Source organism: Mesoplodon bidens, assembly GCF_964165515.1.
Source record: "Mesoplodon bidens genome assembly, chromosome: 15".
Taxonomy (NCBI): domain Eukaryota; kingdom Metazoa; phylum Chordata; class Mammalia; order Artiodactyla; family Ziphiidae; genus Mesoplodon; species Mesoplodon bidens.
This window is the reverse complement of record NC_138171.1, coordinates 36,959,713-36,982,629: the sequence shown is the minus strand read 5'-3', so window position 1 is coordinate 36,982,629 and position 22,917 is coordinate 36,959,713. Positions and strand designations below refer to the sequence as shown.

General features: G+C 50.7%; 2 protein-coding genes across 3 annotated transcripts in view; one reads left to right on the top strand and one right to left on the bottom strand.

Annotated features, from left to right (window-relative positions):
- STYXL1 (serine/threonine/tyrosine interacting like 1) overlaps window positions 1–8,559 on the bottom strand; it is a 54,713-nt gene extending 46,154 nt beyond the window's left edge. Inside the window, exons 1-2 of one of the 2 annotated variants that reach the window (XM_081257590.1) lie at window positions 8,364–8,559; window positions 7,931–8,089 (exon numbers count right to left, since the gene is read on the bottom strand). The gene's annotated coding sequence lies outside the window, so the exon portion shown is untranslated. The remainder of the gene's footprint in view (window positions 1–7,930; window positions 8,090–8,363) is intronic. The other variant, XM_081257591.1, reaches the window with a different exon arrangement.
- A 63-nt stretch (window positions 8,560–8,622) lies between these two features.
- Window positions 8,623–22,428, top strand: MDH2 (malate dehydrogenase 2). The gene is made up of 9 exons (XM_081257589.1): window positions 8,623–8,781; window positions 12,270–12,438; window positions 13,962–14,045; window positions 14,540–14,649; window positions 16,236–16,361; window positions 19,012–19,089; window positions 20,181–20,280; window positions 20,622–20,773; window positions 22,108–22,428. The coding sequence occupies exons 1-9, from the start codon at window positions 8,716–8,718 to the stop codon at window positions 22,237–22,239; spliced, it is 1,017 nt and encodes a 338-aa protein (XP_081113715.1). The 5' UTR covers window positions 8,623–8,715; the 3' UTR covers window positions 22,240–22,428.
- Window positions 22,429–22,917: the final 489 nt, after the last annotated feature.

Genomic DNA, 22,917 nt, shown 5'->3' with positions numbered 1-22,917 from the left:
CGACATATCTGAACCATATAAATACAAAGCAGGCTGTAAATTAGTCACCAATTCACTTTTTCTTTCAGTAAATAATTACTGAGCCCTTACCACATGCCAGGCACTGGAAATAACTGTGGTAAACTAGACCTACCCTCATGAAGGTTACAGTCTAGCATGGAACGCAGACATTGGACAAAAAAAATACATTGTAAGTAGGAAAAGCGTTATAAAAGAGTCAGCATCCAGCGTCATGAGATGTGCTAATAGGAGGGCCTCACCTAGCTGGGATCAGAGAAGGGCTGTCTGAGATGTGATTGCTAAGCTGAGACAGGAGGTTAGGCAAGAGCTAGGCAGGTGGAGAGAGAGAGGATGGAGGAGGTAGGAACTGAGAACAGGAGGGAACATAGTATCTGAGAGATTTCAAAAGGAGCCTGGTGTGGCAACAGTGGGAAGAGAGTAATGAGTGAAGACCCTGGGGAGGTCGACGCAGGTGCCCTTGTGAGGGGCCTTTAGGGTTATGATGAAGATCCTGATGGTCTGTGGAAGGAGGAGGATGGCTCACTTGTACTGACAGAACTGCCCAGCCAGCCTGGGCTCTGGCTCCTGATTACAGGGCTGCTCTTGGGACACTGGTTCCTTGGCACAACTGTCTCTGGTGCCCCATGGACACTGAGGGGGAAGGCTGGGCCTGTGCAGCAGCTTCCTGCAGGGAGGCTACCTTTTAGCTGGGGTGGGGGCAGCCAGAAGACCTCTGAAGACCACTCAAGTCCGGGGGTAATCCTGCTCAAAACAGTTCGGGTCCACTTCAGAATTACCAGAACAATGCTCCCCAGAAAGACTAACCCCTTGACTTGGGCCCTGGATCCTTCTCACTTCCTCAAAGACTTCAGCTCTCAGCCTCCCCTCCAGCATCATCAGTTTCACCCTCCATACAGGTCATTCCTAGTGGCACACAAACACCCTCTGTACCAGTCTCTGTTCTCCTTTACAGCCAAGGCTTCTCAAAAGGGTGGTGTTGGGCTTCCCTGGTGGTGCAGTGGTTCAGAGTCCGCCTGCCGACGCAGGGGACACAGGTTCGTGCCCCGGTCCGGGAAGATCCCACATGCCACGGAGCAGCTAGACCCGTGAGCCATGGCCGCTGAGCCTGTGCGTCCGGAGCCTGTGCTCCGCAACGGGAGAGGCCACAACAGTGAGAGGCCCGCGTGCTGCAAAAAAAAAAAAAAAAAGAATCCGCCTGCCAATGCAGGGGACACAGGTTTGAGCCCTGGTGCAGGAAGATCCCACATGCCATGGAGCAGCTAAACCCACGCGCCACAACTACTGAGCCCTCATGCCACAACTACTGAAGCCCGCGCGCCTAGAGCCCGTGCTCTGCAACAAGCGAAGCCACTGCAGTGAGAAGCCCACACACCGCAGCAAAGAGCAGCCCCCACTCGCCACAACTAGAGAAAAGCCCGCCTGCAGCAATGAAGACCCAACGCAGCCAAAAATAAATAAATTTATTAAAAAAAAAAAAAAGAGCTGCCTCACCTACTGGTAAACTTCAGGAGGGTAAGTGCAGTCCTGAACCTAATGGCACACTTCTGAGAGAAGACGCATCCCTGTGAGCTGTGATGAGGAGGGCCACTAGCCCAGGTGGGTGGAGGGCTGGACGCAGCTAACAGCCCTTTCAGCACTACTCCAAATTCTGAAAGGTGTAAGATGTTCTTGGCTCCACCATTTGGGCCCTAAGAATATTTTGATGTTGAGCTTTTATACAGAACCATTAAACAAATGTCAATGAGGTTTTGCAAAAACTATTTTTCTTAGATGAATTCCACTAAGCCACTTTAATCCCTTAATTGATTTTCTATATTTCACAATTAACCAATTCCAATTTTTTTCACTTTCAATTTTGTTTAGCCAAAATAATTTCTCCCAAGATCAAGTCTTGTTTCCCTGTGAATTTTACAATAAATATCTGATTCCTTAATCAGATTCTTATTGTATCGGATTTTACCGAGTATGGTTTCTGCCACTGTGAGTTTCATTTGTAATGATTATTTCTACCAAGTCTCATTTCCTAGTGATCTATTCAAAACAGTGGAACCACGATGGCAAGTTTAAGACATTCCCCCTTTGGGCTCTTTTAGCACAGCACAGCTCTTAAGAGACTTTCAGGGCATTTAGTGCAATAGCTCTTGCAAGGGTGATGGGGCAGGCAGGTGGGAAGGGAGGTCAAAGGGAGCACCTCCCGGGGATTTGGCTTAATAGGGTGAGAGGATACCAATCTTCCTATAAACTGACCCATCTGGGAAGTCCACACAGATTTTTGGGTGGCGAGGAGCCACCTACTGTCAGGAGAGCAGGGTGCCAGCACAGGCCTCGTCTCTGCACACTGGACACCCACCAGCAGGAAGGTTCTTCACCCTCCCTGGAATGACCTGGCCTGAACTTCAACCTAGGGGGCTTGTGTGGGGCTCTCTCTCCGGGTCCAGACACAGCTGGGCTGGGGAGCTCAGCTCCAGTAAAAGACCGTGTCTATCTTTGAGAAGGGATGTTTCATTAGGGGTCATCATAGCCTGAGACTAAGGGGAAACTGGCCAGATCCAGGCCTTCCTGCCTCCTTATGCCCAACTAATTCCATTCTGACCGATGGCGTCACTGTCAGAGGCTGGGCCTGACCCCATCCTTCTCACAGGCATTCCAGGGTACTGAGAGCTTGGTCTAGTGCTCAGGCCCAGACAGTCCAGGTGGACACAATTGATGGGCATTTGCTTCTAGTAGAAAAGAGGCATCACTCAACGCTCCTGGAGAAGTCAGACCGTAAGCTTTACTCTGGGTTCCTGGCTCAGGCTGAGCAGGGACCAGAGGACTGCACAGATATGAATCAGGGTCCAGAGCCAACCCCACTATGCCCTGGTTCTCTGTGGGAAACTGAGGCTGTGCCAGGATGACCTGAGCTTAAATACAGTGACAGGCATCAATGCTCTCACCTGTAAACTGAGGCAATAATACACACTGGAAAGGCTGTAGGAATGTTATGTTGAAATTAACAAACATAAATTGCCCAGAACTGGGCCCAGCACAGAGCAGGATCTTAGGAAACAAATTCCTTTACTCTTACTTTCTCTCTCTTTTCAGTTTCATCTAGGAGCCTCCGGATGTCCAGTAGACAGAAAGCACCATTCAGAGAAATCTCAGGCCAAAGACCAGAGCGGGAGCTGGCCAAGTTTGTAAGTGGGGGATCCAGTGATGCTGCCTAAGGGTCAGGCTCCTAAGGGATCTGGTATAGTCTTTCCTTAATTCCAACCAGACACCTTCCTTGTGGCCTGAACCCTGACAAAGCTAGAGGACACCATCACAGGCTGCAGCACCCCAGAGCTGTGGAGGCTGCAGAAGTGGTCCTGAAACTATTTCTCAGCTCAGAGAAGCTCCAGGTCCTGTGGCTAGTGAGCACCAGTATCTCCAGAGGCCCAGACTCAGCCACCACCTCCCTGTCCCTTGTCTATCTTGCCTTCATTCCCATCGCCCCAAACCTAGGCCCACTACACCCCCAAGAGGTACCCTAGTGGTCCTGGGAGGGTGACAGGCCTACCCATGCAGCAATTCACATGTCAAAGGTAGCGGCTGGCAAGCTGCTACACAAAGGCTGTGTGGCCACCAGGTCTGGTCTCACCTCCTCCAACTCTGTCTCCAGCACTTGTTTCTCCTCTGCTCAACTGGGCTAGTGCCCCAGCTTCTGCACCTGACATGGGTTCTTGGACATGGCCAACCTCTGGACTCAGCTTTGTTCTCACTCCCCTGACCTCTGGCTGGCCTGGAGGACTGCAGGCTTTGCTCCCAACTCAGATCTGCCACCATCGGCGACTCTCAGCTCTTAGGAGCTCCTTGCCAGCAGCTTCTTGCTGGCTCTGCGTCACCAGTCCACCATCTCCTAGTTGCTCTGCTGGCACGTTTCTTGGAAAGCCACACCCTTTGACTTCCAGCTGGGCCACAACTGAAAGTTAAGCTATATATCTAAACAGTTCTGTTTTAAAATTTTATGTCCCCATTTGCAGATATTCTAGAGACCCTAGAGGAAAATAAAGAAAACTCTCATGCAGGTGGGATGATTACCACCTTTCTAATTCTTCCTTTTATCTCCAGGGATCTGAAAGGAAAGATTTGAAATACTGCACTTTGAGGTACGATTTTAGGGTTGAAGAGAAGGTAGGTTAGCATAGAATATGTGCACCTAAGAGCAAAAATCTGACAGCTCGACTGTGGCCTCAGCCTATTGTAAGGAACAAAATGGTCAGTATAGGCGCACGTGTGCAGCTTGTGTGGGGCTGTGGCAAGGAGGACATCGATGTATTTCTATATGTGTATAAAAACATGCAATGAAGAACTAGTGAAATTAATCTATGGTGATAGAAGTCAGGAAGTAGCTGTCTGGGGAATGGGGCATAAGGGAACTTTCTGGAATAATGAAAATGCTTCTATAGCTTGTTTTGGGTGGTGGTTAGAAGACTGCAAACTGTCAAAACTATCCAACTGCACACTGAAGATCTGTATACTGTACTGTATGTAAACTATATGGCAATAATTGTTTTTAATCCCCTGTATAGAACCATGTGTTTGTGTTCAAGGATACAAATGTGTGGGTGTGTGGCCCACCTGTACATCCGTGAACTTGGTGTGGGGTCTGGGCTGTGAGAAGCCACGTGAGCTTGGGCACACAGAAAGGACACACTGCAGACTTTCAGCTGGGCCCCCAGAGCTGCCAATGAATCCTTTTCTCACCGTTCCTGATTTTCCCAGCTTTTCCCCAATGGCTACAACTGTTATCCAAACCTCCTCACCATGCAGCAACTTCTCTCACTTTCCAGGTCTTGCCTGGGAAGGTTAAGGCCACAGGATGCAAACTGCCCTACCTCACCAACTGCCCGCTGGGTGCCCTTCAAGCTTCTTCCCAAAATCAAAGGGATAAGTGTCCTCTGACCTCATCTTTTCCCACCTAATCCTTTTCTCTCTTGACTTCTAGCATCTCAAAGCTCTTCACCTCTATTATAGCCTCTTTCTCCCTGATTTCAAATATTCACAAGTCTCAGCTTTCTTGAAGCAGTTCACGAAACCAGAAAGAAAACCCCTAGGATTGCTTGGCCTGTGCCCTCTGAAGCTTGTGCAGGCATAGAGGCTGGTGGTGGGCCCCTGCCTGGAAAAATCGGAGGCTGGTTAGCTGCTAGCAAAGAGCAGCAGCTGCATTTGAAACAGGCTACACCCCCAAAATTTGCTGGGGTGAAGGATACCTATGTGTCTCTTGTAGACCAGATGTGGGCCAGGCAGGAGAGAGGGCCAACTAGAAGCAATCTTAAAGGGACTTTGCCCAAGAAGGCCACTTGGACAGACAATGGACTAATCTCAGGTACTGGAGGATTCCAGAAAACAGGGGTTGAGGGAGCAACTGGAAACAGCAAGGCTGAGGTGTAACCACCCAGGTCAAGGGAACTGCAGGTAAGAGAGACCCACAAAAGCACCCCATGGAAGTGTCAGCCACAAACTCCCATCAAGCTCAGAGAATTCTTACTAATGCCAAATGGACCTTTCCTGCCCCTATCTTTCTTCTCACAACCCCCCACCACCAACAATGATGGGCCTAAAGCCTCAGTCTTCAGGGATGAGGAGTAGTGAGGAAGTAAGATGGAGAAATGGAGAAGTCAACCACTCTCCACTCCCAAGGTGGGAGCCTGAAGCAAGCTCAAGAGGGGAAGGGGAGAGGCTCTAACATTGAATTAAAGTTCAGAGTTTTGACTATTAACGTGAACTGGACATTTAGGCTGTTGCAACAAGTCTGTCCTGGTGGCTAGATGTAATCCAAGGGCAAGCAAAGATTTAAAGGAAGAATGGGGATGAAGACAATACAGCCATTTTCTGACTGCACTAGGCTTCCTGAGTGAGGCTGTGCATGTTAGCTGTAACAGTTACACTTGCAAAGCAGAGCATGGTGCCTGGCACAAAGTCAATGCTTGACACAGTAGCTGCTAAGAGTGTTATGAACCATTTTGCGATTTAAAGGGAAGCAACTAGGAGCTGAATGTGAGGATGTTTTTCTAACAGTCAAGTGGCTGGGATGGCCCGAGTAGAGGACTTGGGAGGTAGTGATTCCCTGCCGTGGAGATGCTGACAGGGGCTGACTGACTTGACAGGGGGGTGGGGAGGAGTTCCAGCCCCAGATGTGGGAGTGAGCACATGAGAATGTGACTCTAGTTTCTCTCCCCTGCCCTCAGCTCTCCCCTCTATAGGGATGACTTCAGCCCTGGCCTCTCAGGGGTTTCAATCCCATATTTCCTCTTGGAGTAATTCCCCAAGTGTCCACTGATATTTCTATATGGACAACTCACCATCACTTCCAATGTAGCCCATCTAAAACAGAGCTCTTTACTTTTTCTCCAGCCAGCTCTCCTTCCACACACCCCCTGAATTCCGTTATTGTACATACACACTTCTCTCAGGCTGGTTTCCCACATCACTTCCATTTGTTTCTTAAACCCAGATGGGCACAAACGCTTATCAATTCTTCCCTCTCCCTCATTTGGCCCCACTTCACCATTTCTAAAACCATCACTCAAGATATTTATCATCTCATTAGATAGCCTCCTGAACAATCTCCCTGCCCTGCATTTTTCCCTTGGAATCTTTAACATGCCAAAGTCAGTCTAATCTTCCTCAAACACAGTTCTGGTGGCAGCACAAAAGGCTTTGATAAACACCTGCTTCCTGAGGAATAAAATACAAACTTCTCAGCTAACATTCGGTTAAGTCCTGCACAATCTGGGTTTTCCAGCCTCGTATCTAAAACCACTCAACTCTCCCAAAATTCAGAAACCCACTTTCAGCCTGGTCAGGTGCTGGACAATAAAGAGATGAAAGAACCTGACTGTAAGATGCTTTCAGTTCTAGTGGTAAGATAGAGGGGTAAATAATTAGAGAGAACAGTCAGTGATAAGATAAAGAACACTGTTTGTCCTCATGTCCCCTCTCCAACAGAAATTATCTGTTCACTGGCCCTTCCTCCAGGTTTCTCTTTGGGCTCTTTTCCCTTTCTTTCTCATCTGGACACTTCCCATTGTTAAACCCCCAACTCCTAGTGCCCCCCCTTTGGGAGGTCCAAAGCCCAGGCAAGGATCTCTCCTTCCTGTGGAGGTGAATGGTCCCACTGAGAAACTCCTGCTCTTCCTTTACATCTCAGCTTAGATGTTTCATCCTCCAAAGTCCTCTCTCACATGGCTCCCACCTCCACCCCAAATCTGGGGTAGATGGACCTCCTTTGTGTTCCCACAGCCCCTCGTAATTCTCCTAGTGTTAGCCATATCATGCTGCTTGCAGTTTACCTGTCTCCCCACTAGACTCTGAGCTCCCAGAAGGCAGAAAATGTCTGGATCTCGTTCATAGTTGAACACGCAGCTCCAAGATTGGACTGGCGCATCTTAGCAGCTCAATAAACAAGTGGAAAGGAGGGAGGAAAGAGTAAGCCAGTCACCATGCACTCCCTCCTACGGATAGGTTCTTCAGCACCTGTGCTAACTGTTCTTTTCACCGCTGGTTCCCTGACCACTGTTCCCAGGGAGGCGGTCACTGGTCCCCCCACTGGGTTTGTACTCTCCTCTAAGGTTAACAACCTGCAACACACCTACCTGTCCCACTTGACCCTGAATTTTCTGTGGGCAAGGAATTCTCTGTATGCCCAGAAAACAGCAGTAGGGCAAATGAAGCTTATAAGGATACTAATAAACTTAAATACGCCTTCTTTTGAGTAGAAACCGTATCTTTACTTTCTTTCTGATAGACTCTGAACAAATCCACTTAACTGAGCTCAGCCATGGCTTCTTGGTCCCTAAAGCAGAAACAGTGTGGCCGGGTTCACAGCACGGCTGGGCAGACCTGAGGGGCAGGGACTGGGTGACTTCGCAGGTTATCTCCTGTGTACCTGTTTCCTCATCTGTAACGCGGGACTGCTTTCCTGTAAACTCGTAGAACAGTGTCTCGCGCCACGTCAGTGCTCAGGGTCGGCCATTCTTGGTAGGGGTGTCTCTAAAGCTTTGTAAACTCTACTAGAAGGTCCTGGGCACCAGGAAGGACGACGACACTGGCGGGTGGACAGGGTGTGTGCAATGGAGGGGGGGTGCACGGGAGTGAATGATTAGAGGAGCCTTCATCCTCCACCCCAACCGCAGGACTCTCAACCTCCCCTCTCCCCTTTCCTTTCCAGAGCTTTCCAAAGCTCGGAGCCCCTCCCGCCTCCAGAGACAGGATGGGTGGGTTGGGCTGAGCTCGGGGGGCTCGGGCCGCACCCATTCTGTCGGGCCTGCGGCGCGACCTCAGCCGGCCTCCCTGTCAGAGCCTCTGTCTCGTGCCCCCACCTGCAAAATCGCTCCTCTAAGGCTCTTCCAGCCTAAAGCCTGTCTTCTTCCACCTCTCGGGTGCGGACTCTCCCTCCCACTCCGACCGCGTCTCCCCCACAGGCCGCACGGAGCCCGACCGCACTACCACCCACGCCAAAACTGCGCACTGGGAGCGTCCCTCCGCCGGCCTCCGCGACAGCCCGGATGTGGCCGAGATACCGCGAGATCTGCGAGGTGGGGCGCCGGAAGCCAAGCCACTCTCGCGAGGCCAGGCGGAACAGAGCCGGGAGGTCCGGTGCATCGTGGAGGTCGTTGGAGTCAGTGTCCTGCTGCCAGCTCCTTCGCAGTCCGCGCCCCGCCCGTCTCAGCCATGCTCTCCGCCCTCGCCCGGCCTGCCAGCGCCGCTCTCCGCCGCAGCTTCAGCACCTCGGCCCAGGTAGGTCCTGCAAAGGGCAACTGCAGGTGGAGGCTCCCCGACCTAGGCCACGTGTGTTACTGGCTCGCGAGCACCTTGACCCCCGGGCCACCCGGTGCTGGTCCTCGGCTGTGGCGTCCTGGGCCGGCCCTGATACTGGGCAGGAGGTGCGGGGGAGAAAGCCCAGGAGTCGGGGGTGGGGAAGTAGTCCAGCTCCAGGACCGGGGCGCTTCTCCGAGCCTCCCAGTTCGCCTCCCGGCCCCCCAGAGGGTCTGCTCTTGACCTGTGCTCCTTCAAGGTGGAGAAGCCAGGGCTCTAGGGCCGAAAGTAACTTATTTTCCATAGTATTTTGAGAGACTAACCTCGTTCTTGCAGCGTCCGTACAAGCACTGTGAATTTTTAACTCCATAGTGCAGACAGGCAGAGATACCGAGAGCAGAGCGTTGGTCCAAGGTTACACAGTGTTTTGGCCAGAGGATTAAAATTCAGCCCTCCTGACCGCTGTGACTTTTTTGGATCATCAAGCCTTTCCTCTAAGAACCTGAAGACTCTGCTTCCTCTTAAGGACCTTTTGAAGGCGCCTTCCTGCGGTGGGCGGACTGGGCCTGCCCCCCGGGTGTTGTTAACTGCGTGGCTTGGCCTGGGACTACTTAAGCCTAAGCTATTTTTAGCCGTCTTCTTCTAGGGCAGCGATTCTCAAACTCTGGTGTGTCAGAATCACCTGAAAGCTGGTAAAGATCAGAGGCCGAGGCTCATTGAAGGAAGGTAGGACCTGGGCCTCCGTGTTTTTTACCAAGTTCCCCAAGTGATTCTAATACAACCAAAGTTAGAATCCAGGAGATGCCCACATTGCCTCTTAAAGTACCACACCCCAAAAGGGAGGTGATTATTAAATGAGGTTCCACATTTCTTACTTAGCTTTTGTTCTTCAGATCAGTTTCCTGTGCATTCAGTTCATTCGAAAAATAAATATACGAATGAGTACATTTCAGTATCCGTGTTGCCCAGAACTGTGCTGGGTGCTGCAGGTGATACCAGGATGAGTGAGAAGTGGCACTTAAGCCAACAGTGAGTAAACAAACATAGGACAGGTGGAGGTGATGAAGACTGATGCTGAGGAGTGGGGGAAGGGGGATTAACTGCAGGTGAGACAGTGGGATTTGCTGATAATGATTTCATGAGGTGTATGGAGAGAAAGAGGAACATGGAGAAAACCAAGGCTTTGGGTTTTGGAGTTGAGGTTTGCTGAGGTGGGAAATACTGCTAGAAGAGAGTGATTGTAGGGGGGGTATCAGGAGCTCAGATTTGGATATGTTGAGTTTAAAATGCCTATTGGACATAAAGGTGGAGTTGTTGAAGTATATAAGTGTATGAGTCAGAAAGATGGGCTTGAGCCAGATGGTACATTGGCCTAGGGAGACTTCAACCTCAGTGTATTTATGTCTTTCCGTATGTACTAATGTATTAATATGTGTGACACAAAAAACAGAAATTTTAAAACCATAACAAATTTTAAAAAAGCAAACTTATAAGTGAAGGAAGTGTTACTATATATCCATTTTCAAAGCCCCGTTGCTAAACAGTGTGCTGTTGACAACCACTCCTCAACGTGGAAAAAGATATGGAGTTTGGAAACAGCTTGTTTACAAAGAGACCGTGAGCTAACCTGCAATACCAAAGATTCTCATCTCACTGTAAAGGTATCACCACTTACAAGCTATGTTTTTATAAGTATTAACTAAGTTGATGAAACCTTAGAATATACAAACAATAACATCACCTCATCACACTGAAAGCAATCCCCTCTTCCCTCTCTCTGTGTTGTGTTCATCTTCTGTGTCACATGGGACTGATTCACTTAAGGACCCTAGTTGAGAGCACCAGGTCAGTCTGTTTCTTGGTAGAGTTTAATTCTTCACCTGATTGATGAAAATAAAGACACAGCCTTGACATTGACATCCTGCACACCAAGGGAACTGTCTTATGCTCCCCACATTGGAGCCCTGGTCAGCCTTGGGAGCCAGGCTGAGTAATCTGGGCCTGAGGAACTTGAGAAGATTTTTACTCAAGGAAATGATTAAAACTTTGAATTTTTGGAAGGGTGGTTTAGAGGTGGAGCTGAGGACCTAAGTTAGATAATGGAATCGGGATGGAAATCAGGAGCAGATTGGGAAGATGTTTGAGATGCCAAGTCCTTTCGTGTCCTAACTGGGTGTCTCCAATAAGGGAAGAAGCAGAAGATAGCTCTAAAGTTTTGAATTTGGGTGAACACAGATGCCATTTGGGAACAGGGATGGAAGAGGTGGTAAGAACAAATTTATTTACACAGTTGGGTTTGTGGGACCAGTGGTATGCCTAACAGAACTGGGAATGTGGAGTTGGAATTTGGGAGTCCCTAGGATTCGGGACAGGATGTGGGAGTGATAATTGAAGGTCTGGAGGTGGGTGAGATTGCCAGACCTCAGGTTCTGGGTTGGTCCAGCTAGTTTTCTGTGAAGTCAAGGGCCCACCTTTAAAGCACCAACTTAAAAACAAACAAATGAAACCTGAATTCCAATCTTAGATGTAATATATGCTTTTTAGAGTTTCAGTTTCCTCGAGCAGATTACACTGTGTGGTTGTTTTCGTTTCGGCTTGAGTTTTGGTTTGATTTTTATTTTTGATAACAGAAGCCGTTATTACTAGCATCCATTGCTGTGGAACACAGCGTGCAATGATAATGTAAAGACCCAGAGTACACGGCTGCCCCAGAGGACCGCATGCCGTGCTTTGAGTTCTTGTGGCTGCTCTTCTCTTGGTTTGTCTTCTTCCCTGGCAGCTCCCTGCCTGCTTGCCAGGATAGGCTCCCCTTCTTATTTGTGAGTTTAGGTTAGAAACAGCCTCACTCGCAGTGGTTAAGAATCTGCCTGCCAATGCAGGGGACACGGGTTCGAGCCCTGATTCAGGAACGTCCCACATGCCGCGGAGCAACTAAGCCTGTGCACCACAGCTACTGAGCCTGCGTTCTAGAGCCCGTGAGCCACAACTGCTGAGCCCACGTGTCACAACTACTGAAGCCCGTGCGCCTAGAGCCCGTGCTCCGCAACAAGAGAAGCCACCGCAATGAGAAGCCTGCACACCGCAACTAGAGAAAGCCCGTGCGCAGCAACAAAGACCCAATTCGGCCCAAAATAGATAAATTTATAAAAAATAAAATTGCACATTGAAGGAAAGGCTTCTGTTACCAGTCCAGGTGGCGATTGAGTGAAGTTTGCTCCCCTTTCGGAGGGTACAGGAGTATGCCCCTCACTGTCACAGCATCTAGAGACATGAGTTCTCCCCTATTTTCCTGAGGCAAACCTCTGAACTTCAGAAGGAAAGGGGGCCTTTGGAATGGTAGGAATATGATTGCATCTTCATTTGGTACTGCTGCAATAAAAGAGACCCAGTGCAGTACTCTGCAGTTTACCATGTGGATCCTTTTCATGCTGATTCCATCTTCACAGTCCTCTCTCTGTGCCTCTTTCTAGAACAATGCTAAAGTAGCCGTGCTGGGGGCTTCCGGAGGAATCGGGCAGCCGCTTTCACTTCTCCTGAAGAACAGCCCCTTGGTGAGCCGCCTGACCCTCTACGATATTGCTCATACACCCGGAGTGGCCGCCGATCTGAGCCACATAGAGACCAGACCGACAGTAAAAGGTATTGAGCACGCTGACCCTGGAGAACTTTGATCTCTCCTCCCCCGTCGGCCAGGATTCAGGTTTGGAGTGAGATTCTTAAGTGAAACTAGGTATTCAGAGACTTGGGGTTTCCATGTTCATTTTAGAATTAAATTTTATAACTTATTGCACCTTTTTTGACTTGAGTCTACAAAAATTTAAATAGTGTCTTTGAGAATAACAACGGTGGTCTCACCTTCCCGTTTTTAATTTTTTATAATTTAACAAGTAATATGAGGATGGGGAAGAGGCAGCCTCCTGCAGGGGCACGGGGGCAGTGAGAAATGCTGCCAGGTGCTCCCCACCCTGGGCCGTCCCTCCACCCCAGGGTTTCCTTTGCCAGCTTCTTCAAAGCATGGCCACCTTAGGAAAATCCAAGGGAAATCTAGGTATGTCATCCAAGAAGTCACTCATAATTACATATAATTATATATATCCTGCTTATTTTACCTTCACATTATAGCAGCATTTTTCCATGTCACCAAATTCTTGGTAAAATCATTTTTAAAGGTGTACTATAATTTATCACTTATTTATTATTATACCCACACTGTTGTCCATTGGGCTGTTTCCTGTTTTGCTCTACTGTAAATAGCTAGGCTGTGTAAACATCTTTATCTTTACATCTTGTTTCTTAGAATCCTTAAAAAAAAGAAACCTAAAAGTAGAATGAGTAGGTATGACTATTTTAAAGCTTTTACTATAAAGTATCAGATTGCTGTGCAGGAAACTTGTACTGCTTTCTGTCTCTGCTGTCAGTGTGAGACTGTTTGATGGTGTTTGCAGGTATCTTCATTTGGTGTAGACAGCACAGGAGATTGACTGTCAGATCATTTGTTCGTGTGCCTTCCGTGGTCCCTCTGAATTAGTTTGCTCATTTTCTTTTGGGCTGTATATTTGAGTTTCCAAAAGCTCCCACAATAAGGGAGAAGTCAAATCAAAGCAGATTTTGGCCGATTTCCCTGAGATCTTTGAAAGTGGGCCTTTTTTTCCTCAGATGATAGGAGTAAATAGAATGGATGCTAATATCTAGTCCCTGTTTATCAGCACAGGGGTTTTCTCTCCTGGCCTCCACTGCGCCTTCTGATCTGACTCCGAGACAGAGCTTTTGTTAGGATAACCATGAGGTGGAATAAGCAGCTCTTGCTGGGAACCAAGAAGGGCTTAGAAGTGCTGGCGAGTGGGTTGGATAAGGAAAAGCAGCCGACTTGGCTGATTCTGTGGGAAACTGGATGGTTACTCTGTTCCGAATCAGGGCTTGGCCAGTGAGGCTGGAGGGAAGTGGAGTGAAAGAGACTGTTCTGCCAGCCGGTGTCATCAGGCCCACAGTGGTAGTTCTCCAGAAGAGGAACCCCTTCACGGGCGGGCTCTCCAGCCTGTCCTGAGGCCTGTGGCCGGCCTTGGACTCAGGTGGGCCCGTCCTACCCGGGCTCTGTCCCCACAGACGTGCTGGCCTCTCCAAGTCGGAAGTGGTGAAATTGCTCATGTGGGTGTTTTTTCCAGGCTACCTCGGACCTGAGCAGCTGCCAGACTGCCTGAAGGGCTGCGACGTGGTGGTGATTCCAGCGGGAGTCCCAAGGAAACCAGGTGTGTGTCGAACTCCTTGCCTAGCATCTCCCCACAAGTCAGCTGAGGATGTGGTTTTCCATGAAAAATGGATCTGGTCAGATCTCTCTGCTGCAGAAAAAAATTCCAAAGGCTCCCCCATGCCTGTGGGGTACAGATGAAGCCCTCCACCTGTCACTGGGTCCCCTCGCCCAGGTCATTGTGTTCTGTGTGCACTTTTTTTTGCATGCAACGCCCTTTCCTCCACCTGCCTCCACCTTGGAAGCTGTACTGATCCTTGGTGATCCTCTTCGGGTATAACCCCCCTCATTCCCCTCCCCACGCTCCACCCTCACAGACCTCTATCTTGGTACTTGTCACACTGGGCCGTTTTCCCTACAAGATGGATTTACTTGAAACAGGGACCCTGTCTCACTCATGTTTGAATTTCCCATAACAACAAACACACACAACGTGGTACGTGTTTATAAATTCGTCCTGTGCTTTATGAACACCTTGAATTGGATCGTTCTCAGGCATGACCCGGGATGACCTGTTCAACACCAACGCCACGATTGTGGCCACCCTGACTGCTGCCTGTGCCCAGCACTGTCCTGAGGCCATGATCTGCATTATTGCAAATCCGGTGAGTGCCGGCTGATGCCGCATGAAAGTCCACAGTTAGCAAAAGTGTGCTTCTGTGCTTAGAGGGGGAATAATCAGGTTCATGTGCTGAAATGCATAAAGTGGATGAGCTAATAAAAAGCCCTGGGCCTCCCTGGTGGCGCAGTGGTTGAGAGTCCGCCTGCCGATGCAGGGGATACGGGTTCGTGCCCCGGTCTGGGAGGATCCCATATGCCGCGGAGCGGCTGGGCCCGTGAGCCATGGCCGCTGGGCCTGCGCATCCGGAGCCTGTGCTCCGCAACGGGAGAGGCCACAACAGTGAGAGGCCCGCATACCGCAAAAAGAAAAAAAAAAAAAAAAAAAAAAAAAAAAAAAAAAAAAAAGCCCTTAAATTTATTTCCTAAGGATTCCTTCTGGCGTAGACCAAGTGAGTTTTAACCTGGTTTTCCCATCGACCGTGTGCCTTTGGGCAGATGGCTTCCCCTCTCGGTATCTTAGTTTATCCACCTGGAAAATAAACCCATTCCTGAGGCTGCTTCAGCTGTGATTGTGGTAGCCTGTTAACTCCTTTTCCTGTGTTCTACTTGGGGTTTGCAATTACTGCTTCCTGGCGCCCCCTCCCTCCTCACACTCACACGTGATCCCGTACGCAGCCCCCCAGGCCCTGCTTGCTGGTTTTTGCAGGAAGCTAGTTCTTCGGTTCAGAAACTCTGGGTGCTGTGTCCCTCCTGAGAAGTCGGCTGTGGCTCCCACGCCCGCCCTGGCAGGGCCTCAGGTTGCATTTGACAGCAGCCCTTCCGTTCCTCCCTGTTGGTTGATCTGGACTCTGGTCTCCCGAGTATAAGAAGGATCTGGGTGAAAGTGCAGTGACACTGATGTTGACTCAGGAACGTGCCGCTGATAAACACGCAGAGCTTGTGCCCGTGGCTTCTGAGAAGAGGATCCTGCCCTTTGCAACCAGCTCACCTTTCCTCGGGGGCAGAAGTTCTTGGGGGGCTGATTAACCGGTGCCTAATATAAATCTCTCTATTTTTGTCTTGTTTTTATTCTTTCTATGTACCAGGTAATGTGTTAAGCACTGGCCATGTATTAAGTCACTTAATCTTCACAACAGCCTCATGAGGTAGTTGTCTCCCGTTTTAAGAAACTGAGTTCTGAGGAGTTGAGATAACTTGGCCGGGGTTACGACACAGAGTGACAGAGCTGGGACTGAACTTGTGGCTTGTAGCTTCTTGCTAGGCTGTCTTTTTTTCTTTTTAAAAGGCCATTTGGGCTAAGTCCCAGCTGGAGCAGAAGGTGCCTTGTGGAGCCTTCATCACATTTTTAAGTTGATAGTTGAAGGGTCACGTGCATGTTTGAACTTTGGGCTCGGAGGCCACCAAGGGGAAGAGTGCCTTCCTCAGTGAATGGTTTCTTCTTTCTCGTGGCGGGGAAAAGAAGCAGTCTTTTAGAGTAGGGGGCCTTCCATCGTGAAGGTCGCTTATCAGGGCAATTTAATGTGACAGCTTAGGGCTTGTTAATGGTCTGACGAGAAGATTTTTCCTTCTGTCGCATGGCTCTGCTCTCAGAACGCAGGCAAATTGTGCCCCTCTCTCTTGGATTTACTAGGTTAACTCCACCATCCCAATCACAGCAGAAGTTTTCAAGAAACACGGAGTATACAACCCCAATAAAATATTTGGGGTGACAACCCTGGACATTGTCCGAGCCAACACTTTTGTTGCAGAACTGAAGGTAAGAGCTGCATCGGGCATCTTTCAAGTTACCTTTCTGAACCTCTCTGGCTGTTCTTGGCTCATTTACGGGCATGGAGGACACTGGGGCCCTTACAGGTCACATGTAACTGGAGGGTTTAAATGTCCTTATAGCTCGCCTCCTTGGTGGGAAGCAGCTTGCGCGTTCTCTTGGGGAACGCAGACAGCAGGCCTCTGCAGGCTGAAACCGGCCAAGCTCGCTCTTCTCCCTGCTGTATCAACAGTTCGGCTTTCCCTGGGTTTCTCACTGGCTAGACTGGGTTGTGCTCTTCGTGTGTTCATCGGCTCGGCTCTGAAAACTGGTCCTAACAGGTTTTACCCGCTCATCATTAGGCAAATGATAAAATCAGCCAACATGAAGAACTTGGGAAAGTCCCTGAAATCATGTCAGAATTCTTGTCCCTGGTCTGTGTTCTGACTCCCTTCCTGGGTTCCTGCAGTGACTTACCTCAGTTCTCCTGCTGGCTGCCTGCTTCTTCCTGAGCCGCCAGGCTTGTCCCGAGGGGGACTTGGCACCGGCGCCAGGTCTGGAGTCCTCGGTACCTTTCACAACTCACTGTCTGGTCTGTTGGGTTATGGACCCAGCAGAACCACTTCCTCTGGCCCAAATAAGTGTCCCTCCTGAGCTTCAGGCCATTTTTCGTGAACTTATGGAGGAGGGAGTCCTCCCAAGTCGGGAATAATTGTCGTGCACACAGCTTAGTGAGAAGGGCGCACACAGGACCGTTGACCTTCCTCTTCCTCCCCTGCGCCCAGCACTTCTCTTCTGGGGTGTGGACGGTACGGTGCCCCGCTGTGATTCACGCTCTGGCATGTTCCTCAGGCTCTGCTCTCCGAGTGGGGTCGGATCCCTGAGATGTGGCCCCGGGGCCTGGGAGCTCTGTGAGTGAAGCGGAAAGAGACACTGTAATTCCAGAGACAACTGAATCACCATTTCAGCGCACGTGTGTTTAGACTGTGGTTGTCTTTGAGTCAGGAAAGGCTTTGCGGAGCGGGTCTCGGTGAAGCCGAGTCTGAATGCACCCAGGCCGGGAGGCGGGGGTTTCAGCTTCCCGAGGCACACACCCCCGGTTCCTGGAAGCAGCAGTGCTCGCTCTCGTAGGGCTCCCGTGGTGCTGCCAGCTTCAGGGGGAAGCACACATTTCCCCTGGGCCCCTAATCCTGCTGCAACAGTAGATACCTGTGGCTATTTGAATTAATCATAATTAAGTTAGAAACTGTGGTCCTCTGTTGCACCAGCCACACTTGAGATGCTCCAAAGCCCCACGTGGCTGCTGTGTTCCCACAGAGAGTTCTGTTAGACCATGGAGGCTTGGCCTCAAAGCTTTGCCATGTGAGGTGGGGAAGCATGTCTCCACCCTGGCTGGAGAATCTAGCGCTGGATGCGTCAGTTAAGGAATGCGCCCTTTATCTCAGGCTGCCTGGCATTCTTAAAAGTTCCTGAATTGCACGGAGAATGAGAAGCTGCCCTTAACCTCGCAGCCTGTGGCTCCCCCATCGGCCGTCTCTACCCCCGCCTTCCACTGGACTTGCCCTTTGCACTTCCTGCTCTGCTGTGGTACATGCTCTGTGAACCCCCAGGTCTTTGTTCTTTCTGCTCCTTTTGCCTAGAATACGCTTCCCCTTGGTGGAGTCCTGCTCCTTCCCAGATGAAGTTAGGTCTGCCCCAGGAGGCCTTCTCTCAGGTGCCTTCCAGAGCCACCCTGTGGCTGGCTTCACCCATCGCATTGGAGCGTCTATTTGTATCTGTTTCATTTTGGACAATGAGCTTCTCAAAAGCAGGGGCCCTTTCTGTTCGTGCCTGTGTCCCTGGTGACCAGCGTGGTGCCCTGGCCTGTAGACACTGCCGCGCATGTCCATTAACTGTGCTGCTGGGTCTGCCCACCCTTGTGGCTGGGCTCCCTGACCTAGGCAAGGCTGGTTCCTAACTTACGGTGTCTCTCTTTAGCAGCTGCAGCATTTGGGGAAGGTGGCAGCATTTGGGGACTGCTCACCCCCTCCCGTTACTCCCACCAGCTTCTTTTTTTGACTGTGTTAAGAAATACCTGGTTCGCAGATTCTTGGGGGCATCGTGCCTCCGGTTTAACAAATGAATCAGCCGTCCCAGCAAGCCCCACTTAATGAACCTTGGCGTTGTGACCCCTTTCAACTTGGTTTCCTTCTTTCTGTTCCAATCACTGTTTGAGTTGACAGACTTCTCACCCCTGGGTGTTGTGGAATCTTGCTCTGATACGAGGTATTTGTTCTCTGTAACAAAGTATAGGCACATAAGTCTGAGCTAATGCATGGGGATCACATCAGGTGTGGGAAAGAGGATTGTCATCCTCTGATTCCAAGAAGCTGTCGGACTGATGGGGACCAATTGGGACCCTTCAAGAAGGCAGTTTTCAGCACATTGTGAAGGGGAAGCCTCGGAGTGACCTCACCAGACACCGAGTTACTCACTGCATGTGTTGAAACTGCAGGGGGCGCCTAGTGGGACATGTGAGCACGGCTGGAGTCAGGCGGCCTCTTACCTGGTTTCCGAGTCCTGTGGATTTTTCTGGTATTGGTGCTTTAGGTGCATATGACATGTTTTACCCTCAAAGTGCTTGTTAAATTTAATCAAGCTTTGCACTTCTGGTGATCAGGGTTTGGACCCGGCTCGCGTCAACGTTCCTGTCATTGGCGGCCATGCTGGGAAGACCATCATCCCCCTGATCTCTCAGGTGTGTGTGTCACCCTGCCCAGAAGCCTCAAGACCACGAGCACAGTTCAGAGGTTCACTTTGGGGCCCTCGGATCAGGCTGATGTGGATCTCACCGTCTGTTGTTACTTTGAAGAGATTCCTGCTGTGGGGCTGTGGTCAGCGTCCGCAGCTGTGGGAGTGAGTGTGGTCAGAAGGTGTTCAAAACGGCCAGCTCCTACACAGTGAAAACTGCTGGTGGAGACATCACTGCCTTCCTGATTAGGTCAGAGCAGGCATAACTGCTTTGTTTAAAAATGAGGAGGGGGCTTCCCTGGTGGCGCAGTGGTTGAGAGTCCGCCTGCCGATGCAGGGGACACGGGTTCGTGCCCCTATCCCGGAAGATCCCACATGCCGCGGAGCGGCTGGGCCCGCGAGCCATGGCCGCGGAGCCTGTGTGTCCGGAGCCTGTGCTCCGCAACGGGAGAGGCCACAGCAGTGAGGGGCCCGCGTACAGCAAAAAAAAAAAAAAAAAAAAAAAAAAAATGAGGAGAGACAAGGTAAACACCACTGAGAATAAGATAAATCACCTCATAACCTCAGGAGAAAATACTGAGGAAGTACCTTTTAAATCTAAGTTGATGGACATCCTACAAAGCGAGCATTCAGTACCCTTGACGGATGTCCTGAAAGCCAGGGGAGGACTGAGGAAGCAGTCAAAGGCGAGATCCCTGGGTGCTGGTGGGTCCTGGGTAGGACCCTGAACAGAAGGGACGGTAGTGGAACAGTCGGTGACCGTTGAGTGAGGTCTGTGGTTTAGTTAATTTCCTGTTCTTTATAATTGCACTGTGGTTATGTAAAGTGTTATCAGGGTAAGCCGGGTGAGGAAAATCTTTCTGCTATTTTTACAACGTTTCTCTAAGTCTAAAATTAGTCCAAAATAGAGAAAGTTTTTTTAAAATGAGTAGAGAACTCACTACACCTCCCAACAAAGTCGGCTTTTTCTTTAAAAAAAAAAAAAAAAAAGGTCTTGATTTCCCACGTGGCAGCGATGCCGGGGCCCACCGGGCGTGGGGCTGGGAGGTGACCGGAGCCTGGCCCTGCTCACATGATCCCTGTGACTTCCACTTGCAGTGCACCCCCAAGGTGGACATCCCCCAGGACCAGCTGACCACCCTCATCGGGCGGATCCAGGAGGCCGGCACGGAGGTGGTCAAGGCTAAGGCCGGAGCAGGTAGGCACTCAGGCAGCCCCAGGCTTTTAGAGGCAGAGCCGAAGACTCATGAGGGCCCAGCAAGGAGCGGGTCCTTTTCTAAGTTTCACGTCCATCTGCCTGATAAGCAGGCCCCCCGTCAGAGGGCAGCGCAACTTGCTGGGGGGCGTGGAGTAGGGTTTGAGGTCAGCAGGGCTGATTCCATGCCATCTGCGGGTCTGTCACTTCAAGGGATGCTGACCTAAATTCCTGATGAGACTGGAAAGCTGGAGGTTATGCAGATGGGGTTTTAGCTGGCGGGGATGCTCACCTGGATCTTACGTCGCAGCGCTAGCTTGGCTGACCTGCCTTTGTCCTCCTAGGCTCTGCCACCCTATCCATGGCGTATGCTGGAGCCCGGTTTGTCTTCTCCCTCGTGGATGCGATGAACGGGAAGGAAGGAGTTGTCGAATGTTCCTTCATTAAGTCGCAAGAAACGGACTGTCCGTACTTCTCCACACCATTGCTGCTCGGGGTATGTATCTTGGAGGCCAGGTCTTGGCCGGAAGGAGGAGCATTTTCTGTAGCTGAGACTCAGCAGCCGTACTCCGTGCATTTGCTCCATGGTTCAGATTTCCTTGTGCAGTAACTGCATCTCACCGCCTGGCCTGTGCTTGGATTTTTGAGGGTAGAAGCATCGCAGAATCAGGAGCGGGCCGAAACCTCAGTCTGGGGGGCTGACGGGAATCTGACGGCTCCAGCAGCCGGTCAGCAGCGGCTGCCTGGGTGCGTTTCCCAATTAGACCCTCGTTGTGTCCCGAGGCGGCCCACGTACAGCCCTCACAGAAGAGGCTTCCCCGCACCAGGCTGTGCTTGTTCGTCCTCATTCTGACCTCGGGGCCTGCCGAGGCGTGCGCACTTGTTAGACCTTCCAATTCAGGCGTTCCCTGGGTCCTGCTCCTCGTCTCACTGGTTTTCCTTCTTGAAATGCACTGGGACAGGGCCCTTCTAGTCACCTTGCTGGCTTCAGCCAGGCTGGTTTGGGGCAGCTCTCTGGTCTGCTTGACTCCTACCGAGTCTTCAGTGAGCAGGTTTCCACGTCTTAGCTGTGGGCACCCGCTGGAATCAGGCAAATGTGTGCTCGCCTTCCTCTCATGCCCAGAAAGAAGCTCTTCCCACAGACACCCTGGTGTCCAATATCCCTGAGACCAACACTGGTCTCCAGGACTACCTGTGGTTAGCTCCAGAGCCAGCTGAGCGCAGGTGTGTGCAGCATGGTGGGGCCTGTAGGAGAGGCCCCCAGGGCTGATGGTCCTGGTCAGGGAGGCTCCGAGGAGGCAGCCTGGACGCCAGCCTGCTGTTTTTCTAACGTCCGACGTGTATCTCCTTAATTACGTTGGATTCAGGTGGCTATTAAAGTGTTTCTTCAGTCCTTTACCAACTTGGGAAAAAGACTAGATCCCAAAAGTACACTCTGTGTCAGGGAGAATAACTCGGGCGCTTCTAATTATTGAGTTCTTTGTGTGCCAAGCAACCCACATGTGTCCTCACAGCCTCCTGTGGGGTCAGTAAGGAAACACACTTGGCTTGTGTGTGACAGGTGCACACACAGCGAGTGCCAGAGCCCAGCTCCCAGCCCAGGGCTGAATGACAGAAGCTGAGCTCCTGGCACGGCTCACACCCGCCCGGCCTCGCCCTGCCCCGTCCTGCCCCGTCCCCGGGGTGTGCGACTCCCTCAGCAGGCTGCCCAGAAGCCACCGGTCAGACAGGCGAGGCAGGGCTGATGAAGTTACAAGCGGGATTTTCTGTAACAAACCCATTCATGGAAACTTTCTCGTAAAATCTTACCACCTCCCCTCTCTCCTTCAGAAAAAGGGCATCGAGAAGAATCTAGGCATTGGCAAAATCTCCCCTTTCGAAGAGAAGATGATCGCCGAGGCCATTCCTGAGCTGAAAGCCTCCATCAAGAAAGGAGAGGAGTTTGTAAAGAACATGAAGTGAGAAGGCGGGTAACGAGCAGGCCGTCTCCGTAACTTATTAAGGCGTCGTGTCGCTGTAAAGCCACTTCAGACACCGTGGTCTTCTCAGTTTGCTTTGATGATGGGTATTGTATTAGCGAACTACCCCTTCCAAATCTCGGGTCAGTCTGTCGGTGCCTCAATAAAAGCAGGCTTTGATTTTCTTTTTCAAGGTCTCCAATTAAATACTGTGCTTTCAGAACCCCATTGGAGCTGACTGCCGAGTGTGTGTCTGGCGTCTCTTCCGTCACGAATCAGAACTAGGTGTTATTTAAAGAGTAGACTGAAACATCATGGTCTCATCAGTAGCTTCAAGTCTGTAATCTTCATCAGTAAGTGCTCCCCCAACCCTGCTCTTTGCACCATCGTGTCCCTCAGGTGTGTGAGCTGAAGGAAGGGCCACCTTGGGTCTGATTCCTCGGTGTCCTCTCGCCTGTGCGGGTGGCAGCTCAGTGGCCGACGCTGGGCCGCTGTCTTCTGTCGCAGGTTCTTTCTGCGTGGTTTTTCTGGGCAAGCAGACAGCACCACTGGCTGGACTTCGTCCTCTTCTGATCGAGCCCTGATATTCAGGGGCAATGACTAGCCAAAGCCAGTGAGGAGGGCTGGGCAGGGGCAGGAACAACCAGACCAAAACACCAGCTGCAGCCACAGGGCTGATGAC